At 54.7% G+C, this 22,161-nt stretch overlaps 1 protein-coding gene across 14 annotated transcripts in view; it reads left to right on the forward strand.

Annotated features, from left to right (window-relative positions):
* TCF7 (transcription factor 7) overlaps positions 1 to 20,453 on the forward strand; it is a 32,533-nt gene extending 12,080 nt beyond the window's left edge. For 3 of the 14 annotated variants that reach the window (XM_060143589.1, XM_060143590.1, XM_060143595.1), the window contains 9 exons: positions 10,596 to 10,707; positions 11,564 to 11,654; positions 13,280 to 13,372; positions 14,619 to 14,738; positions 15,165 to 15,327; positions 15,439 to 15,546; positions 16,068 to 16,116; positions 17,304 to 17,376; positions 18,754 to 20,453. In XM_060143589.1, coding sequence (XP_059999572.1) covers positions 10,596 to 10,707; positions 11,564 to 11,654; positions 13,280 to 13,372; positions 14,619 to 14,738; positions 15,165 to 15,327; positions 15,439 to 15,546; positions 16,068 to 16,116; positions 17,304 to 17,376; positions 18,754 to 19,204 — 1,260 coding nt within the window. In that variant the 3' untranslated portion in view covers positions 19,205 to 20,453. Of the gene's footprint in view, positions 1 to 10,595; positions 10,708 to 10,731; positions 10,806 to 11,563; positions 11,655 to 13,279; positions 13,373 to 14,618; positions 14,739 to 15,164; positions 15,328 to 15,438; positions 15,547 to 16,067; positions 16,117 to 17,303; positions 18,409 to 18,730 lie in introns of those variants that run through there. The other 11 variants (XM_060143596.1, XM_060143598.1, XM_060143592.1 and 8 more) reach the window with 8 other exon arrangements.
* Positions 20,454 to 22,161: the final 1,708 nt, after the last annotated feature.

A 22,161-nucleotide genomic window follows, 5' to 3' on the forward strand; every position in this document is an offset into this window, starting at 1 on the left:
TGGTCCTGGTCCTGGCTTAGCTTGGAGCTCACTGTTGGACTTCTCTGGCCCAGGTGCCCTCCTCTGTGTGGTCCAGGGATGGGCTAGAGGGTGTCCTAGGCTCGGAGACAATGGGAATGGCTGGACTGAGGAATCTGAGGGCATCCCTGCACATGGGTGTCCCCTCCCCAAACCCCTTGGAAACCAGATCCACCTCCCAACCCTGCTGCGGCATTTTGAGGGTTTCTTCTTCTACCACTGCCCTCCTCTGCTCCTCCCGTGCCACCCCCCATGCCTCCCCCCGCCCCTGCCCTGGCTCTGGTCACTGAGGGCTAGTCAGGAGCTCAGGAGTCTGGCCCAACAGCAATCTGGCCGTAGTCCAAAGGAAATCGAGGGCCAGCAGCCCTGGCCTGGCACAAAAGCCGGCTTTCCTGAAAAGCCTTGGTCTAGGAACATGCTCGCCTTTGTCTTTTGTTTTCTTCTTCGTTAATTTTAAAAAATATTAGCAGACACAAATATTACTTCATTTAATCCCTATGAGATATGGATATTGTACAGATGGGGAACCCGAAGCACAGAGAGACACACTTTGCAAGTGCTGGAGGAGAGATGTGAATTCAGGCATCTACCTCTGTGTTCCCTGCCCTTACCACCTGCTACCTTGCCTCTCAGACAACATATCTATCCACTCATTTTTGAAAAGTTGGGTTTTATAGCTACAGCTGGGTCGCCTTGGCTCCCCCATCCCATCCATCCCCACTCCTCACCCCCCCCAGGAATTTAGTGTTTCACCCTCTCCCTGTATTTTTATAGTGTTAGACCCAGGTGTGTATCTGTAAAAGCTGTTTGGTGTGGTTTTTGGAACCCCCTAACTCAACCTCATTAGAGGGCTCCACCCCAAGAGGGCCCCTGTGACAGTTGCAGTAGCCCTGCCCTCCTCCGTCTGCTTACACTTGGCGTGAGGGGCTTGGGTGGGAGCATCCTGGGGCCTGAAGCCTCCAGCAACTCGTTTCCACTCCTTGCCTTGTTCACTTGGGATAAACCGCTGGACTGAGTCCAGGCAGAGCCCCAAGGGCCTTCCTTAACTGGCAGTAGCTGCAAGGGTTAGACCCAAGTTAGCTTCCTGACTGTGGCCCCAGGGCAGAACTGTCCTCTGGGCTGGTACAGGCAGCTGAACAGACCAGGTAACTCAGAGACCCCCATCTTATCTTTGCTCCTCAGAAGCTGGCTGGAATTAATCGGGGCAGGAATGCAGTGCCAAGGCTGGGGATGAGATCTCCAAGCCTCCTCTGCCTCCCACCCTTGAGCCGTCGCTGACCATCAGCCTCCGCCTCTCTGGGCCCTGTGCCAGGCCGCCCTAGCTCTCGCTCCTAGGCAGCACACTAACTCTTCTGCGGTGGCCATCCACCCCGCATGCACGTGGACTGGGAAAAGAGGCCAGACCTGGTGGGAAGAATGACTTCTCACGGTTCCTTTAGTCATTTACGACTGAGGACCCACATCACCTCCTATGCGGGCAGGGTGTTGCTGGCAAAATCCAGCGGGTCCCGGGTAGGTGGAGGTCTTAGTGAGGAGACCCAGTGTAGGGGGGAGAACCTGGCAACCACTCGGCTCCTACGCCTCACACGTGTGGTCTCCATTGCTGTGCGCTACCAGCTGGCCTGGGAGGCCTCTCACCGAGTGGTAAAGATCTCTGGCCAGGAACCCCAAAGGGCTGGATTCAAATCCCGATCTGTCATTACTTGCTCTGAGACCTTGGGCAAGTCATTTAACCTCTCCCGACTACCCTTTCCTCATCCGCACAATCTGTACACACGTCACAAAGTGGTTGGGAAGACTGGTGGGATTCGGGGGGCGGGGGGCGAACCCTGCAGGGTGCTAGGCACACAGGAGGCTGCCACTGGTGGCGGCTGCTGTGTCTAAATCTGCACCTCCACTGCTTTCTTCATGCCTTTTCTACAAAGCGTTTTTGTTTTGCTCCCAGGAGAACAAAACCTCTGAACTCCTCAAATGCCTTCTTCCCAGAGCCTGGCTTTCCCTACTGCCAAAGACAGCCTGAGCCGAGGTTGTGCCCTGGCCTCTGCCTCAGGCACATGGGCTCCCGGAGGGCTGGGCCTTGAGGAGCTGGGAGGGCGACTGCCTGGACAGGGGATGCCCAGCCCCCAGGCTGCTGCAGAGTCCCTAGACAGTGTGTCGGTAGCATCAACTAGCAGCTCGGCTGCAGCAGCTCCCGGAAGCTTCTATTTTCCTCTGAAAACATCCTGTCCTGAGGGGCGTTTACCTCAGAGAGGAAGAAGGAAAACAAAAGTAAACGAATGCATAGAAACCGCTGGAGGCCGTGGGCCAAGGCCACTCAGCTAAGTGAGGTTCCGCTAGCTCCGGGGGTGCCTCGGGGCCAGGCTGGGTCTAGAGTAGGCCTGTGGTTTGCCAAGCCTGTAGGCAGGGACTCAAGTCCTTGCCTCTGCTGTGGCAGGACCCCCTATCTGATGTCAAGGCCAGGCAGCTGGTGGACTGGCCACGTGGACCTGGGAGGGCTCTGTGCATCCCTGGCCACAGTCCTGTGCTGGCAGGCGGGACTAAAGCCTCCTGGTCCGCAAGGGTGTAGCCCAGCCATACCCTAGCCCTCCAGCTCAGCTGGCCACACGGCCGCGGCTCCATGCTCTGCGGTGGGCGTCTAGCACAAGGCGTCCAGCACGCTGTGGGCGGGGTGCTTGAGGGCCGTCCTCTGGAGAGCACCATGTCCTGGGCAGCGGGGGCTGGCAATAAAAGGGCATGAGCCCAGCCAGGGGATATCTGCAGACGTGGGGTCTGGGGAGCCTGCACATCACGGCTTGGCTGATATGCAGGCGAACCTCCTTTGGAGGACCTGCTTCCTTCTGGGAAGTTCATTCTCGTGGTCCCAGGCCATGGGGCAGCTTCCCACTCAGAAACTGGCCAGACTCCTTGGTGCTTAAGCACCGTGGGTGCTGGACAGTGGATCCCCAGCTCCAGACCTAGAGGACTGGGGGAGCTGTGTGTGGTGGGCACTAGTGGGCCCTGGAGCTGGGAGAGGAGTCCAGAGGAACTGATCAAGGCCAGAGCAGAAGTTGAGTGGCAGACCCTGGATGGAGCGTGGCCTGGTTTCTGGCAATGCAGGGAAGAGAAGTGAGAACTGGAGAGGACCTTTTGAGCAGGGCCACTGTGTGGGGTTATGCAGGGAATCCGGGCCAAGGAGCTGAAATCTAGCCTGCACTATGCTCCACAAGCCACGTGCCCTGGTGTGGGCCTGGCTGTCTCTCCAGAGGAAAGGGTACTTTTTCTAGTTAGCACAAAGGCACCATATGAACTAGTGGTAGCCCTGGCTTTGACTGTCTGGTGAATTCTGACTCCCAAGGTGTTGCAGGAAGGAGGAGATGGGGTAGAAGGAGGCACAGGGTCTCAGTTGCCAGGCAGGATGTCCCTGACTCCCAGCAGTGGCCCCAGTTCCTCCCAGCCTCCTGTGTGCTGCTGTGACCATGCCCAGCCCCAGCCAGGGTGCTTTGTCTAGTGCTGCCACATGCTCCCTAAACACTGGCTCACACTGGGCCCTACCTACACGTACTGCTAGAGACCTAACTTGAGAGCCCAACAAGTGGTGGGAGAGCTCTCCAGGCAGAGGCAACAGCATGGCCCTTGAAGCCAAAGTGGCTGGAGCACAGAGGGAGAGGAGGTGAGAGATGAGAATGTGGCTGTCTGGTGTTGCCTGAAGACCCTGAGAGACCTTAAAGGGGTCCCCAGCACTGACTTGCAATTTTCTCAGCGTCACTGAGCCTCACGACCCTCATGAGTAAAACAGGAAGGATAATGCCTGCCTCAAATCAGTTGTCACATGTGGCATTTACAATACTGAATTTCACATCTGTGCACTTGGCAGAGAGAACAATAACTCTATCAATAGCCCACCCTTCTGTCTAGTTCGAGGTGTGGATCTGCCCTCCTTCTGTGGACTCATCCCAAGGGCCGTTCCGCAGCTCCAGAGCGGGCATCAGGAATACGCCCCCCCTCTTCTAGGAGCCAAGAGACTGAAGTCAGGTCCATGGTTGGATGAGTGGGTAGGCATGCACGGGTTCTGGGGCATCAGGTATTCTAGAGGCCTTCATTCAGCAAGTCTTAATGAACATGCCAAGCACAGACCCTGGAGAGGCAGAGATGACTAACAAGCCGATTCTGCCCTCCAGGACCCCTAGGCCAACAACCCCTGCAGCAAGTGGGCAGCTCTGCCTGCTGGGCTGGTGGAACCCCACCCAGGTCACAGTCCTAAGGAAGTGGCCCTTAGACTGAGGTCAGGATGAGAAGGAATCAGTATGGCAAAGAGTAGGAGGAAGTGTGGAAAGCTGGGAGGGGAGGGTGTAAGGGGTGGATAAAGGTGCAGAGGCGAAGAGCTGGACACCTGGGTAAGAGAGAGGCAGGCCTGCGTGGTTGGGTATGGCTGGGGTGTGGCTGTGCGAGAGTGAGTCGGGGAGATGTGGGCTGGGGACCTGGGGTCATGTCCCAACTATTGCCATCAGGCAAGCTCCCTGTGCCGACAGCCCTGGCAGGCAAGCAGGCATGGGGTATAGCTAGAACCCCAGTCCCAGGGTCCCAGAACTTGCTGGAGCATCTTTAGGGTCAGGGGAGCACTGGCTTAGGTGACTCTGACCAACTAGGCTGAAGAAGGGAGAGACTGAGTTTAGGACTGGGACTCCTTCCCCTGTTCCCCCTTGTTCTGTCCTTGACAACCGTAGGGCCTTTGCAGTACAGTTGGTGGAATCTCAGCTCTGCCACTTACAAGCTGTGTGACCTTGGGCAAGCTATGTAATGTCTCCATCTCAGTTTCCTCGTTTATTAAATGGGGATAATAATTGTACCTATTTCATAGGTTTTAGGAGTACATGAGTGAAACTCTGTAAGGTGCTCAGAATTATGCCTCGCACAGGGTATAAACCATCAGCTGTCATTAGCAGATGCTGATCTCCTGGCCTGAAACATTCTTCTGCCTGATACATTGTAGGAACTTAGTAAATACATCCTGACTGACTATGTCTGCTGATAGTGGTCAACTGCGAATTCTGGTGCAGTGTGTGTATGTGTGTGTTGCGGGGTGGTGCTCCTCCTGGCACAGTCCCTGCCAAGGGGAGGCCTTCTTGGGAGGGCCTTGTCAGCCTCACACGCTTCCACCCTCCAGGCTTGAGACCAGAGGAAGCAGAAGCTTTCTTCACTGAGAAAGTGTTGTGCGGCTTCTTAAGCGTTTGGGGGTTTTCAGAGTCAACCGTTAGAGGCGAGGGAGCTTCTCTGCTGGCAGTGGCAAGGGCTCTCAGGGTGCACACAGCCTGTAAGCCAACCTCTGCGGTCTGCAGGGAAAATGCCGACCGTGTTTATTTTTCACCTGAGCCTGCAGGAAGTTGGGGGTTGGGGAAGAGGGAGGCGGGAGCAGCCCGGCCAGGCCCAAGCCCGACTTCAGAGCAGAGGAGACCGACCTCAGGAGTCCCTCATTTCCACCTCCTCCTGCCTGGCCCTGCCCTAGGGCCCCTTCTTGGCTCCAGCCTGCTCAGCAAGAGGAGGGCATGCTGGGGCACCAGAGTGAGGAATTTCCAGCCATGGGCCAATGAAAAGATCCCAGAAGGATGAGGACCGCCTTCGGGACGATAGGTTTTGAACCGGCATGGGGAAGAACAGTAAGAGCAATGCTGTGGCAGGAAGGACCGCCTCTGCTAAGGCTGTTCCCAGTCCAAGGGTCTCAGAGTCTAGACTCGTCCTGGAGTGCTGCAGTCTGGAGGGGGAGAGGGGAAAGGCGCTGTATGCAAAGGCCAAGAACAGGGGTCTTGGAGTGTGCTGATCAAGGAGTATGGTCTGCTGTTAGGTCTTTCATTTGTTTATACATCCCACCATGCTGGGAGCGCTTACTGAGTGCCCAGCGCTATGCCTGGCACTCTGCCCTCAGAGGTAAGAGATGAGGTTGTGTCGTCGAGATACTCAGGGACCGGTGGGGACGATCAACCCAGGCCTGCCTCCTTCCCTCGGAGGTAGGGCACAGTCACCATCAGGGGAGGAGAGGAGCAGAGCTCCAGTCACTGGGCTCCCCAGACACAGGCCAGGCCCCAGGCAACTCCACCCTGCTGGCTGGGCAGCCTAGCCCTGGGACAGCCTTGTGCTGAGGCCATGGAGCGGGACGTTCCATTTGGCTGAGAGGGGCGTGGGGCACCAGGTCCTGCGCCAGACAGTTTCCCCTGGCTGCCACCACCGGGCATGCAGGGGGCTGGGGAGTGAGGCTGAGAGGCAGCCTGCACGAACGTGGGAAGGACTGGCCAGGCCCTCAGTGCTCTGCCCTGGAGCCCTGGCACCTCAGGGCCTCCACCTGCTGGCAGGTTCTCAGCCCCACCTCCACCCACCTGGCACTTCTCCTGTGGCCTGGCTACAGACCCCCGTCTAATGAGGCTTTTCCCCAGTTCCCAGGGAAGGCTGGGGGACAGGATGAGCCCTCTGTCCATCTGCTCCTGTCACACACATACATAACCAGGCCAGAGGCTATAGGCTGAGCTGGATTCTGAGGTTTCCTAGACCTAGAATGAGCTGTGTTACAACATGGAGCTTAAACAACCTGGCCAAGGAGGGTCAGCTCTAGCTGTCCCTCAGGTGACAGGGCTTCCTGGCCCAAACGAGCCTTCCCCGGGGAAGGTAGTGTGCTGCGAAACCTGCTGTGGAGCCACCCTCTCCCTGCCCTGGGCAGAGTGGGACTCCGGGACTGTCTTCCTAGAGCTGGCACCTTGGACCCCAGGCTCTGCTCCTAAGATTCCCCAGGGCCAGAGCTGCCTATTCCACCAGCCAGGCTTATAACTCAGAGCTGAAAAGCCAGAGCCAAGGCTGAATGGCAGGGCCTTCTCTGAAGCAGAAGTTTAGATTGGAAAGCTCTGTGGTCTGCAGCGCCCTGTGGAGGGTGTTCATTCCACCCATTGCACCAGGGCTCCAGGCGTTTGTGCCCTTAGATGGCGAATAGTGGAATGCCTTCCACCAGGGTCCCAGGTTCCTGAGGGAGTGGGCCCTGAGGCTCATCTCCATGTGTGCCACAAGGCCTGGGATCGGGCTAATCCCTGTCCTAGGAACTTATCAGGGTAAAAAGGCCCCCAAGGTTTCCAGAAAGCTTTCCACCTTCATAGGCCCTTGGCTTCTCCCAAAAATTCTAGGATAAAGCAGGGTTCTTTGCATCCATGACCAATGAGGTAGGCAGGGTTGATATGATCATGCTCATTTTACAAGGGGCATACTGGCCCAGGGTCCTATAGAGGAAAGGTCAATGAAAAAGGTCAGCAAACCTAGAGCTGTACTTCCCAACCCACTTCCCATCCTGGCACAGTTAAAAATGACCACTGGAGTAACTGGAGGAAGAGGCTGGAGGCTGAAACAACCATGAGAAGTGCTGGGCATAGTGAGCAAGGAGCGAGGACGGTACTGGGGTTAGAGAGGTAGTTGGGGGCCTGATCCTGGAGCTCCATAGGCCTGGGGCTGAGGAGCGACGTGATCTGATTTCTATGGCTGCTGGATGGAGGACTGAGGAAGCAGGAGGCTGCTGCAGTCGCCAGGTGAGACGTGACTGTGGCTTGGACTGGGTGGGGAAAGGGAGAAAGAAAGAAGTGGCTGGATTCTGTTATATTTTGAAAGTAGAGCCATTAGGATTTGCTGACAAATTGGAGGTGGAGTGTGAGAAAAAGAAGCGTCAAAGGTGACTCCAAGCTGTTTGGTCTCAGCCACTGGAAGGAGGGAGTTACCATTAACTGAGGAAGATGGAGAGGAATGTTTGGGGCAGGGAGTCAAAGGTTCTACTTTGGACATGTTGAATTTGGGGAGCATTTGGAGAGTGGAGTTCCTAGAAGTGGGGGCTGGAGATGTGGAGTCATCAGATGAAGACGTTTAAAGCCGTAAGCCTGGATGAGAGCAGCCTGGGAGGGGAGGATTGATAGAGAACTGAGGGCCAAGCTTGGGTCAGGTCAGGAAGAAGATAAAGAGCCAGAAACAAGGCTGAGAAGGAGTGGTCTCTGAGGTTAGAGGAAAATCAGCGAAGTGTGGCATTCTGGAATCGAAGTGAAGAAACTACCACAAGGAGGAGGGAGAGATCAGTTGTGTTCAGTGTGCTGAGAAGTCAGGTAAAATGCAGACTGAGAATTGACCGCTGAGTTCAGCAACATGGAAGTCCCTAGGGACCTTGACGAGTCACCTAGGGAAGTGATGGGGCAAGAGACTGGCCTGGATGAAGGGATAATGAGAGCTGAAGACTAGAGGCAGCAAATGGGGACAGCTCTGCTGAGGTCTGCAATAAAGGGGAGCAAGATATGAGGTGGCAGCTGGAGGACTTACAGATGCGAGAAATAGCAACCTGCTGGTACCCTGGTGGGAATAAGACTGGGCTTGCAAAGTGCTGGGCACAGTGCCTGGCATGTGGCAAGTACTCAGTACATGAAGGGGTCACATTCCCCCACACCCCGTACCCCACACCTACTATCCCAGTCTACTCCTCTCTCTGTTGCCGGTCACCTGCAGGCCTGAGGGTCCTGTTTTCCACCTTCCATTCCCCTGCACGATCCCAACCTGTCACAGGTGAGTCTGGGTCCGTGCTGGGGATAAAAGAAGGCCTGGGAATGACAGGAGCTTCCCCCAGCTTGCTCAGGAAGCCCAGCCTTCACACAGCAACAGGAAGGTCCCAGCAACCAAAGCTTTGAACAGCATGGCCCTGTCTTCACTCTTCACAAGTGATGCTGCCAGTGGGCTGCCAGGCGTGTCTGCCATCTCCAGGCAGACCTCCTTTGGCATAATAAGATCAAAGTGTCTGGCCCATGTGAGGCCTGGCACCAGGGGGCTAGGGAAGCACTCTAAGTAACGTTTCCTCCTCACTCTTCAGGGTGAATGAAGGGCTTCTTACATGTCCCTTCCTCATTACCTGACACCTGACTACTTGAGCTCCTGGCTTTATACTCACAGGAGCCATTTGAGACAAGGTAATAGGTGCTCAGGTATTGTAGTAAATTAGATCCAGGAACTGAACGTGGTTGGCAGACTCTTCCTCAAGCCCACAGTGGCGAGTCCTCGGAAGCTCTCCTGCGCTGCCCCAGGAGGCCAGGAGAGGCCTATGGTCAGAGGTGAGGCATCGGCCTCAGGAAGTGGCTGTGATGCCAGATCCACGCCAGCCGCAAAGAAGGAGCCACCACTATTAGAGCATTAACTCCTGTCTGCCTGAGGACAGGAGGCAGGCTCATCATCCCTGGGATCCAGGACTCCTCCTGGTGGGCAGATGGATGAGCAAGGGACTGACAGCTGGCAGTGTGAGCAATTTACCAAGCCCTGAGGGGAAGGGTACAGCGTGTAGCCCAGCCTGAAGCTCCCCTGGAGGCAGGAATGTGGGAAAGGTGGTGGCCAGGGCTGTTGCTGGGAGGTGTGGGATCCTGTGCCCACCCGGGAGCCTCATGCCATGGCTACAGTGTGGCTCATACCTGCCCTTCCCTCTAGCCTCACTCTGGACCCCCAACAGCCAGTGCCGAAGGACCGGCGCCAGGCCTCCTCACCAAGAGCTACCTTCACCTTCCTCCAACCTGGTGATGAAGGGATCATGAATCCCATCCACTACACAGGAGAGGAAGCCCAGAGATGTTAAGGAGTCTGGCTAAATTCAGCCAGTGAGAAATTTCACCTACAGGGTGGGAAGGAGCCCAGACTACCATCTCTCATGACTGTTGCCCCAGAGATGTCCCATTTCTTCTGTGTCGTGGGTTAGAAGTCACTCATCTGTGCTCCCAGCCAGCAGCATCCCCACAGGTGGACTTTTCCAAGTGGAAGCTGACCTTCAGTTTTAGATGACGTCTCCAGGGCCCTGGCCTGCAAAGGTGTGCACCGAGGATATGCAGAGCTAGGCCTTGGCCCTGAGCCGCAAACTCCCTGTGGTTGGGTCTCAGGGGAGCCCCCGTCCCAGTCTGAATATGAGTCAACTCATGACAAATCCATGTGACTAGCGTGAAAAGTAAGAGTCCTGCGGTGCTGAGGAAACAGGAAGTGTGGAGGATGGGTGGGTTGGCCCTGGGGGGAGCCTGGCCACAGCTGGCACGACCTTGCCCCACCTCCCCTGAGTTAGAGAGCTGAGGGGGCCCCTTCCCTATGTCAACAAATCCTCTTAAGCCTGAGGTGGTTCCAGAGGGTCAGACTCAAGCCCCTCAGTCTGGGGGCTAGAGGAGGGGAACAGCAAGCTCCAGGCTTAGGGCTGGAGGCTTGTGAGCAGCTCCCCAGACAGGCCATAGGGCCTCAGAGAAACGGGGAGATCTCTGAAACCAGGAGGCAGGAAGAATTTCCTGGGCAGGGGAAACGCCTCCTAGAACTGAGGGCCAAGAAAGACCGAGAGGCTCTCTAGTAGGAGACTGGACTGCTTGGGCAAAGTTGGGTGGGGGGGCAGGGCCCCTGGACACCAGGTGGTCTGAGTGGGGTCCTGTCCAGTGAAGCCTGTGGTTTTGATCACCTCCACTTTTCTCTGGTGGTTGGGCTGCCGCCACACAGCTAATTGGGGCTCTTCCCGTATGTGCACCCCGGTCTCGTGCCTTCCTCTCTCAGGTCCCCCACATTCACCCACCCTCCTCGTTTTTCAGCACAACAAGGCCAGTCAGCCTTCCCACGGCGTTCCCCAACTCTCTCCTCTCTATGACCATTTCAGCAGCCCACACCCCACACCTGCTCCAGCCGACATCAGCCAGAAGCAAGGTATGGATCCTGGATGGGAATGGCCCAACAAGACCCAGAGCCGGGGAGTGGGGAGATCAAGTCCCAGCCTTCTGAGACCAGGTGGCTAGACCCTTTTTGTAAGTGGAGAACCTGGGGCTGTGCAAACTCAGGGCCCCTCGAACATGCCCAACAGATTGAGGAGCCTGAGGGCACCAAAGGTTGGGGAAGGTGGTACCTGGTCAAAATCTGAAGGCTTCAGGTTGAGGTAGGAGCCTAAATCCTGCGTGACTACCCAATACCAGTATGGGAGTAGGCCTCTGTGTAAAACTGATAAATATAAAACTTGTAGTCTTTCCCTCCCCCAGTGAGAAAATGGAAAGTGGTGGTTGTGATGGCTGATTCACCTCAGCCTCGGGCAGAGTCATTCTGAAATCAGCCATTGTCGGCTGTGGGAAACCTGCTGACTCAACCCTGGGGAGGAGGGGGCACGGGGGGAATGGGTGGAGCCCTGGCTCCCCAGGCCAGGGGGTCTGCCTCCTGCCCGGAAAGCCAGGCTAGAGCCCCCAGCAGAGAGGCCCCAGTTACAGACCAGCATTGGACCAGGGTGTGGCAAGGTCTGGCCTCCCACTCCTGAATGACTCCAACTCTGCCACTGTCCAGCCACTGTCCCGTAGGCAAGTCACCCAAACCCTCTGCCCTTGATTTCCCTAGCCTGTAAATGGGGCACTGTTATCACACTGGGATAGTCCTGAACAAACCAGTATGTCTGGTCCTCCCTCTAGCACACGGAGATGGGATCCTAGGAGGGCCCCACAGGAGGCTCCAGGATGCAGTAACTAGCTGAAGTGGCCTCCAGGTCAGGCTGGCTCACTTACTCGGCCCCTCTCCACTGCAGGAGTTCACAGGCCTCTGCAGACCCCTGACCTCTCTGGCTTCTACTCTCTGACCTCAGGCAGCATGGGACAGCTCCCGCACACTGTAAGCTGGTGAGTGAGGGCCCAGTGGGAAAGGGGCACCTTGCGCTGGTTGGACCCATACCTGCCCTTCCATTTTCCTCCTCCACCCTTCTGTGCTGAGCACCCAGATGCCAGCTCTGTACAGATGCCAGCTCTGTACAGGTACCAGGGGCTGGCCAGCAGCTCTATCCATGCCTCAGCTAGCCAGACATACTCCCTTTGGGAAGGCAGGAGACCTAGCCCCTGGTCCTAGCCCTATCACACTCTGCCGTAACGCCTAAGACTTGGACGGGAGAACCCTGGGCTGTTCAGGGCCATATGAGTATGTGAGGAAGAAAAAGTAGGCCTGACCGGGGACATGGCAGCATGCATGGCCACAAGAGAAGCTGTTGCTTCTCAGTGGCCTGGTGGACAGAGGGATACTTCCCACTTGCCTCAGTGTCTACTGCTGGCTGGTCCCTTCCTTGGCTGAGCTGCTTGAAGGGCGGGGTCCTTCTTGCCCCTATGGTGCCTGCTTCAGTCCAAGCCCCTGGCATTCTGCTTGGAGATTCTGCTAAGGCTGGGCCAGGGAAAGACAGCCTGGATCTCATTCGGCAGGCCCAACTGTGAGCCAAAGGGCCCGTCTTCAGCTGGAGCTGGGCCTTGGCAGAGTACGTGACCCTTTGTTCATCGTGCGCAGTTTGACCTAGGCAGGTCTCTAGCCTCTCTAGGTTGGGGCAATTACCCAAAGGCAGGAAAGCCTGGCTTCCCAGGAAGGCAGAGCAGGCCAGAAGCCCAACCTGGGGCCCACCTGCCCCTTCCTACTTGCCCTTTATCCACGTTCAGCTCACTCTTCCCTGTCCAGATTGTCTCTGGATAAAGCTCCACCTTGAATACAAATCAGGACTACCCTTACGAGTCCCCGCAGGATTTGAGTGCACCGGGCAGGTTCTGGGAACCAGAGCAGCACTGCTGAAGCTGGTTGATCCTCCGGTCCCTGCCCTCTCAGAACTCAGTCCACCTAGTGCACACGTCAGGCAAGAGGCCAATTACAGAGCACTGTTAGCAGTGCTTTGAGGACTGTAGAAGCCTGGAGGGACACCTCATCCAGTTTGGGATCTCAAGGGCTTTCAGGAGAAAGGGTGTTTTGGCCAAGCAAGACCTTGACAGATGACCAGGAGTTTGAAACAAAGTGGGACAGAAGAACAGTCCTAACAGTGTCAACAGTGAGTGCAAAGGTCTTAAGGCAGGTATGCAGGTATCAAGCCCGAATTTCAGGAGGTGAGGCTGGAGGGACCCCAGGGACCTACTAACCTGGGTCCCAGGAGAATGCTGCCATTTCTACCCCTTATACACGAGTAGAGGGAAGGTAAGCCTGTAGAGCAGGGGTTAGGAACCGGGCCGCACAGCAGGAGGTGAGCGGCAGGGCGAGCCCCAGTCCGTGGAAAAACTGTCTTCCACAAAACCGGCCCCTGGTGCCAGAAAGGTTGGGGACCGCTGCTGTAGAGGGAAAGGTTGCCCTCTGGTGGCACGTGTTTAAAATATACGCTAGAGTGGTCCAAACAGAAGCCAATTTGCCTTATTACACTAGGGGTCAGGCCCAAGCAAGGTGGGGAAGTCGTTCCCCACATTTGGCAAGTAGCCAGACTGCTAACAGCTATCTCTCCCAACCACAGGCCCAGCCCTCCTCTCTACCCCCTGTCCCCTTCCTGCGGATATAGACAGCACTTCCCCGCCCCCACCGCAGCCCCTGGCGCCCCCTACCCCAGGTGAGTCCCCTACCCTGCAGCTAGGCTCCTGCTTCCTGTTGCCCAGGCTTCAGTGCCCACAAGAGGCCATGCCCAGGCCAGTGCTTGCCCTGTGTCAATCGTCTGTCCATCCGTCCGTCTGTCATTCTCCAGCCCCACGCTGCCCTATACCTGAGAATGAAGCCAGTGGGAGTGCAGGAGGCCTAAGCCCAGGCCATACAGTGCAAAGCACAACAGAGCAGCCAGAGACAGTGCATGTACACGTGTGCAGGTGTGTGTGCACTCACCTCTGTTGTGCATCCTGCTGAGCAAAGGATGAGTCAGGACAGCAACCCCTGAGCTCTGCCCAAGCTGAGGCAGAACCTTTTACATGCATCTCCAACCTCTGGCCCTTAGGGGCCACCTGCTCAGTTATTCCATACCTGTGCAAGCAGTAAGGGACAGATTGGTATCCATAGAACATCAAGAAAGTAAAGTGGGAGCTATGTGTATATGTGTGTCCTTTCACTTGGCTCACTCCCTCAGTGACAGGCTTGTGCGCAGGTATGGAACAAGGAATTCAACAGACATCTGTAGCCCACAGCCCAGGGTGGGAGGTATAGACACAGCAGCAGCAGTTGAATGGGCTAGCTGGGTGATGGGGAAGCCCCGAGGAGACCCCAGCCATGTCTGATGGGTCAGGGAAGGCTTCATGAAGAGGATAACATCTCTTGAGTGAGGGAAACAAAGGGAGCATCAGTAACTGGAGATGGCTGGGGGTGGGAAGTGATGGGAAATGGGGTGGGGGGGTGGGGCTAGAAATGTCAGCAGAGATGGCCATACAGGGCTGTGCAAGCCCTAGGGAGGAGCCTGGGTTTTATTCTGTGGGCAGTGGGGGAATTTCAACAGAAGTGGCCAAGAGCATTCAAGTGTTTTTAAAAGGTCACTCTGGCTGTTATATAGAGAGAGGCCTTGAGGGGTCAAGGAGGAAAATAAGGGCAGCCACAGGCTGAGGCTGAGCTGGTGAGGGCAGGAGGTAAGAAGGGGACAGATTCAAAAGCTATTCAGAGCTTCAGTAACCACCTGAATTTGACATACATGTAGATTTTTGCATCGTGTCTGTGCAGTGTGTTGGGAGCAGGTATTTGTATGTATTTCTGTGTACTTGTACGCAGGTCAGTGGAGGTGGGTATCTGTTCACCCTCTTGTACTGTGCAGGGGCCTCTCTGTGTCCAGAGATCTGGCCCGTACATACCTGGCTCAGTGTTAACTCTTCTTCTGCCTTTAGGTTCACCCATCCACCCCTGATGCTAGGTTCCGGTGTACCTGGTCACCCCGCAGCCATCCCCCACCCAGCCATTGTGCCCCCTTCAGGGAAGCAGGAGCTGCAGCCCTATGACCGCAGCCTGTGAGTGAAAAGACACTCAATGGGGACTGGGGGTGGGACAGGTAAGCAGACCTCAAGATACACATTCCTCCCCCCAGGCCCAAGCCTGCTGCCTGGAAGCTCCAGGGACTGCCAGGAGGCCTCTGGCCAAGCCGTCCTTTGGCAATTGCCACTGACCAGTTTTTTGATCCTCAGAAGCAGGAAGGGAGTGGGTGGATTTAGTTTGAGCCAAGAGGGGAGGGGCTCTCCTTACTTAGCTGCAAAATTCCTATAAGGAACTATAAGTTACTTAGCTCTGCTCACCTACTTTGGGGCAGCTAAAAAAAAGATCCCATTTAAAAAACCCTAGTATCCAGGCACTTACACATACACTGGACACACTAGAGGAGAGTGGTAGCATCAGGACACCGTGGGGGCCCCTGAGTGATCTGTTTATGTGTCCTTCAGGAAGACGCAGGCAGAATCCAAGGCAGAGAAGGAAGCCAAGAAGCCAACCATCAAGAAGCCTCTCAACGCCTTCATGCTGTACATGAAGGAGATGAGAGCAAAGGTCATTGCAGAATGCACACTCAAGGAGAGCGCTGCCATCAACCAGATCCTGGGCCGTAGGGTGAGGCCACGGGGCAGGTGGGCTGGTAGGGGTGGGCCCTGACTACCTTCACCCCGGTGCAGCCTGCTGACTCCCTGATGCACCTCCATCTGCTCCCCTTCCCCTCTGCAGTGGCACGCACTGTCCCGGGAAGAGCAAGCCAAGTATTATGAGCTGGCCCGCAAGGAGAGGCAGCTGCACATGCAGCTCTATCCAGGCTGGTCGGCGCGGGACAACTACGTGAGTGGCCAACACGCAGTAGGGGAACCTTCAAGATGCCAGGCCACAGTCTCACCAGGGAAGTTGGGACTACTGTCCTGAAGGCACAGAGGAGGAGGGGAGGTGGTAGAATAGAGGGTCCAAGGCCTCCTATGGCTAGCTCAGAAGAGGATCAGATGAGGGGAGCTGCCCCTAAAGGCAGGCTCATTCTCCCCAGGATGTACTTCCACCCAGGGCTGTTGTCCAGTACTTGACTGGGCTACATCAGCACAAGCGGAGGAAGGGGCCCGGAAGTCACCTCCTGCATTCAGAAAGGAGACCAGTGTGGGAAAGGGAGGAGGCCCCAACTGCTCCGTGGTAACCTAGCAAAAAGTGCAATCAAGAAACACCAGGGCCCCCAAGTCAGAGGGAACTGTGGACCTGGAATCCCAGCGGCAGCCAGACTAGGCAGCAGGCTGCAGGTGTCCCAACCACTCGCTCACTGGGGTTACAGTGTCCACCTCCCAGCATCCTCTGAGCATCCTCCACTTTGCTCCCTGCAGGGGAAGAAGAAGAGGCGGTCACGGGAAAAGCACCAAGAATCCAACACAGGTGAGGCCTTCCCTCAGCAGCAGTGGAGGCTCCTCTCGGGTCCCCAGCTCACGAGCGGCCCTGCTCTGGCCCAAGAGAGGGGCAGAGTACTGAGCCATGAACCTTTAGGGCCTGGGCCCTCTGGAAACGAGGCCTGCATCTCACAAGTCAACCCCCCACAGGAGGAACAGCTACACTAAGTCCCAGGGAAGACCTGCAGAAGCCAATTCTTAGAGCAGTGCTTTGTGACCCACCACACACACACCCTTGCAAGCCCTGCTAGTGGCCAGCCTCTGCCAGAGAAGCTAGTGAGGAACTGTTTGATTCAAGACTAAACCCAAATACTGCATCCTGGTTAGCTCTGCGGAGGTGAGCAGCAGGCTGTCTGGGTGAAGGCTGAGCCAGGCCCCATGCTTGAGCCCAGCAGTCACACAGCCTGTTGGCTGGTGCCTAGCAATTTCTCTATCGCCCCACCCCCAGTTCTCACGGAGGCGCAAAGTGCTCTGTATAGAGGACTCGGGAGGCCGCACCCTGCCTCAAGTCTTCCTCTGGGTGAATTCCTGTCCCAACTCTGATACTTCACACTCCGCATCCACGAGCGACTTTCTCAGCTGTGCTGCCCCACACAGGGAAGCTGGAAGCTAGGACTGGGGCACGGGAGAGTCCTCAGTCCTTTTTCTAAGGTTGAAGAATGGGCTTTACTTTCCTTCTGGAAAAGTATGTAGCATAGGCTTAAGCTACAGCCGCAGGGGATATGGGTCAGGCAGGTTGCACACTGGCAAAGATGAAGAAAAACTGGATAAAATGGGCAGGGAGTTGGCGGGGTGGGGGTGGGGCCCTAAGGCAGAAGAGGCTTGATCCCCACGGGCCCCCCAGGTTCTTCTCTGAGCTCCCTTGCTGCAAGGGGCCCCACAAGCCACAGAGAGGAGCCAGTCTGATAGGGTCCCCTCCCTCCCCACCCCCACCGTTCTTCCCACTGCCTTTACACTGCCAGCTGGGTGCCACCCTTTCCTGATACCTTGGCTTTGGGCCCTGGGGCTCCCACTAGGGCTGGCTGTGCCGTGGAGAAGCCCTTGCCTGTAGGGACTGTGGGGTATCTGTGACTGGCTAACACTGATGTTACCTCTTCTTTCTGGGCCCTGCTCTGCCCTGCTGCCTGCCTGCTCGCCCTCTGCCCTGCTCTGCCCCTCTGGCATGGCTGTGAGCAGACCCTGGCTCGCCTAAGAAATGCCGTGCTCGCTTTGGCCTCAACCAGCAGACGGATTGGTGTGGTCCGTGCAGGTGGGTTTGTCCCCACCACTGTCCTCCCTTTGCTTCAAGCTGCTTCCCTTACTCTCTGCACATGTTCTGCTGGGCCTGCTGCCCTCCTCTGGCCCCTAGCCCCCAACATACCCGCAGACTGGGGAGCCCATGCCTCCTAAGAATGGGAGTGAACACAACAGCTCGTGGGGAAGACTACTTGGGTCTAAGAGGAAGGAGGAGAGACAATGCTCTAGGAGGAAAGGAAAGGCAGACTTAGAAGGTATTTCTGGTACCTGGTGCCCAGGGTTCCCTGGTAATGTTGGTCTGGTGCTTATCAGGCCTAGCAGGTCCTCAGCAGACAAATCACACACACAGCATTTAAATGGCCTGAGCCCCTGTTCCCAGGCCTCAAAGTCATCATGGTCCACCAGCTCCCTCACTTCTTCCAGTTGGGATCCCTGCTGTACCATACCGAGCCCTAAGAATAACGAAGTGACTGTAGTAGAGAAAAACCTGAATAACCTAAATGCCCAGTGGCCATGTGACTTATATCACGTACCTGCTGAGACCAGCGGGCTCAGAGAGGTAGGGAGATGAACAGAGGTACCCCTGGTAGCCATACTCAGACCCTGTGGCATTAAACCTGTATGTTTCACCATACAACAGAGAAGTATTTGTGTATGGGAAAAGAAAGTATACCTACCAAATGGCTAAAGTTGCCTAGTTGAGGTTCAGGCCAGGCCTGCTAGAGCCAAGGCTCAGGCTGCTCCAGGCAGTAAGTTCACTGACTCTAGGGAATACTTGTCCAGCCCCTATGAGTGCCCACCATACTCCCTGTCCAAGGGCAAAGAGGAATTTGGGGGAAATAAGTATGTGTGTGTGTGTACACATGATGGCAGGCAACCCTGTTCTCAGAGGAGGCCCTATTCCATCCATTCCACGCTACTCAGAAACAAAGTGTTGTCCAGAGAATAAGATGGTAGACAAGTCACTGTCCAATTCTTTCCCTTCTCTGCCCCTAGCCTAGCTCTGAGCATTTGGATTGCTCAGCCCTAGAAGCCACAAGCCCATTGCAGCCCCCCCACCCCCCCGCCGCTTCCTTAATCAGATCTGAGTCCCACAAATGTGAAGCAGAGCCTCAACAGCCTGGACTAGGAGATAGCTGCCCTGGAAGATAGCAGGCAGCCCACAGGCCAAGCTACAAAAGGTCCCTGTGCCACCTTGTGGTTCTGCTGGGAGCTGCACCTGTCCCTAGGTCTGGGCCAGGCTCAGCAGTTGTAGCGCTAAGCATGAAGGCACAGACATATCACCTAAGTCATGGGGAGCTAGGCCTATGCAAGGACAGCATTTTTTGGTTGTGGAGTATGACTATGAATTCACCCTCTGTTTACAGATAACTCTCTTCACTATTCCTAGGAGGAAAAAGAAATGCATTCGGTACTTACCCGGAGAAGGCCGCTGCCCCAGCCCCGTTCCTTCCGATGACAGTGCTCTAGGCTGCCCCGGGTCCCCAGCTCCCCAGGACTCACCCTCGTACCTCCTGCTGCCCCACTTCCCCACAGAACTGCTTGCTAGCCCTGCGGAACCGGCGCCTACATCACCAGGTCTCTCGGCCACTCTCAGCCTCCCAGCCCCCTGGGCCCCCTCAGGCTCCTCACAGCAACCTGCAGAGTACACAGGTACAGCAACAGGAATCTCAGAGACAGGCAGCCTAGCATGCACAGGACACATGGCTTCCTCCAGGGGCCCACCCTCTGAGAGGAGACGACAGAGCCCCAAAGCACGTGGAAACCGGCCAGGGGCCCTGTTGGCTCCCTCTCAGAGTCCAGGCCCTGGAGATTTCAGAGGCTGCACATCTTCTGCCTGAACATGGGGCCATCAATTCAAACTGCTCCAAGTGGTGGGAATTAGATCTGCGTTGTGTCATTTGATTAAGGGCATCCCCTCATGCCTATGGCAGACTGGATCTATTCTTTTTACCATCTGTCTTGCTAGCCAGATGCCCCTCCCTGCCTCCCTTGCTTTTCTGCTATAGGTCATAGATGGACTGGACTGAGCCCAACTGCTTTCCCTACTTCCCCCACCCAACCCCACCACTGCCACACCCTCCCCATACGAGATACTTCATGGACCAAGAACAAGCTGGCTTACCAAACAATATGTAAGCATGGTCACAACCACAAAGCTTAAGACAACAGTGTTTCTCTCTTAAGGGCCTGGAGAAGCCCTGTTTACAGAAAACCAGCTGCTATCTGTAAGCTGGACCAAAGGAAGCTTCTTGCCACGTTCTTTGGAGCTTACAAGAGGAGGAGTGAATGGAATAGGTTAAATTTAGGCCTATCACCCTAGCCAACAGGAATAACCTGACACCACCTTAAAGGCAAGTGTGGGTGGTGAGGGTATGTGGCTCTAGTTCAAATTACTCAGAAATGTTTCCTAAGGAACTCAACCACCTAAGAAGCCCTGATACCAAATGCCTCAGTCACTAGTGGCTGCAGTCAACAGTTCAAGTAAGTCATGGCTCAAAATCCAGTGTGCATCCCTACCTGCTCTTGAGAGCCTTTTTCACAGATCCAGTTCCAGCCTATCCACACCATTCTAGCCAGCTCTCAGACAGTTGTAAGAGGGCAAGCCAAACCTCAGGACAACCAGTGTCTATCTTCCAGCGTGAAAGTAGGCCAGCTTCAGTTTCCCTATGGGGCTGCAGGAAGAAAGACTATTACAACCAAAGCAAGGAGCCCAGAAAACCTCTAGTGGTGGACATCGGGTTTGCACCACAGCCTACTTTAACCCATTTCTGAGCCAAGCTTCAACCCTGAGCCTTAAAAAACAAATCTTTAATTTAACTTAGTTGGGTTTTTTGCCTCCTCTTCACTGTACATAGCCTGAGTCCAAAGAGAAAGGGCTATACCCCCGTACCCACACACACCCTCAACAAAAGCCTTTAGTTCCTACTTTAGCCACTGGCTTCTCAGAATCCAAAGATCGTATGTTCTGGTGTAGTGTTGCAAGAAGTCTTGAGAGAAAAAAGGACCACTGTAGTATTCAAAATATTTTTGTATTGTTAATGCATATTACAGAAAAACTTTTCTGATATGAGAATAAAGATACTTTTTACTGGGTTTCTTTTTCAAAGCTTGACTCTGAGGAATAAGCTGTTTCAGTGACAGAGTATAACACTCTTTCCTTTTCTTTTCCACAGCCACAAAGTTTATTCTCTATTATGGTACACATGTTCTCAAGACGTTGAACCTACACAAGCCAGGGATTGACTTGTCATCTCTCCTTAAGGGGCTTGGGCCCTGCTCCAACCCAGAGAGCGGGGCTCATGCTAGGTAGAAGTTCCCATTGCAAGCCTTGATCTTAACCCCCCAGTCCTCTGAGCTCACCCCTGATGCAGGCACGGGCCAACCTACCCCACTGCTCATATGAGAATGGACTGGAAACTGCCGCCACAGCCCCTAAGAAAACCCAACCAGAGATAGGCACGTATCATCACTGGGCTCCATTTTCCTCTGAAGGCAGAGAGAAAAGACAGAAGTACATAGCCTATTTTGAGGAAAACATGAACACACAGGAATCTTTTATAACCTGGTATCATCATAAAATCCAAAAGATGGGTATTTTAAGAGCACCCTTTCCTCCCAAAGACTGTAAGGTACATGAAATATTTCTTGAGGTAGTCATATTCTTATACAAAACTGAAGACTGATAAATCTACAATCTTTTTCCACAGCAGTTTCCATCATGTTTAAGTATAAACTTCTTGAGACCCATCACGAATATAAAAGGTGTCACAAAGCCACCTCAAAAGGTCAGTCAACCATTAGGTACAAATGGTGGGCAAGAAGTATTACAACAGCCAGCTGCTGGGTCACCATAATGTATTGTAATTTTCACTTAACAGAGTTAGTTTTTTGGATTTTATGTTTAAAAATATAAAGAAAGTCATCTTCCAGAGTAGTGTCTATTTAAAGTAGGCCACTGAAAGTTGTAATCCTAGACTTGCCTTTTTCTGCAAGGGTGCTAGAGGAGACCAGCCATTCTCTTGACATCTGTCCCATTTAAAGAATTCCGCTCTGGCTACTGGCCTAGTTGTTTCAAAAAACATTTTAACCAAGGCTTATGCAAGACTGGGTTGCTGCATCTGATCTGGTGTCTTATTTACAGCACAGGGGGTACATGAACAATGCACTCTTTGTGTATGTGAGGGTAAAGAGGGGGGCTTTGGCAACTTTGTTAAAATCAAACCAGCCTTTTAAAAGAAACTGACTTCAGAGAGGAAACTCAAATCTTCCTAGATCATACCAGCACATTCCTGTGAGGGCATGGGGTGACTTGAGAGTGTAGCCCCAAATTCAACTTCAAATACCACAGCAGTCCCACCTCATTTCCAGCCAAAAACATGCTGTTTTCTGAGACATAAGACAAGACATCCCAACCTCCCTTACACATTCCTAGACAACTGGCAGATTTGCTTGAAATACAGATCTTGATCCCTCCCCTGTTACGGCTGCTCCCCCTGCCCTCAAGTCAGAAGACATGGTGAGGGCTCAGCCCAACAAGCTAGCAGCGCATTCCCAGGTCTCCCAATTTGAGGGTGTTTCCCCCTTTACAGGAAGCTCTGTGGCTAGACTCTCTTCTGAACTGTAACTACATTCTGGATGGCCCAGAAGCTGGCCAGCTCTATTCAGTGTACCATAAGCCTGGCTAGGAAGGCCACATGTGCAGTGAAGCAGAATGGTTCTTTACATTGTTCCAAAGAATAAGAAAGGAATCAGTTCCTGCATGCATTTCTATGGGGGGGAAAAAAAAACAGCGTTG

Source organism: Lagenorhynchus albirostris, chromosome 3 (genome assembly GCF_949774975.1).
Source record: "Lagenorhynchus albirostris chromosome 3, mLagAlb1.1, whole genome shotgun sequence".
Lineage (NCBI taxonomy): Eukaryota > Metazoa > Chordata > Mammalia > Artiodactyla > Delphinidae > Lagenorhynchus > Lagenorhynchus albirostris.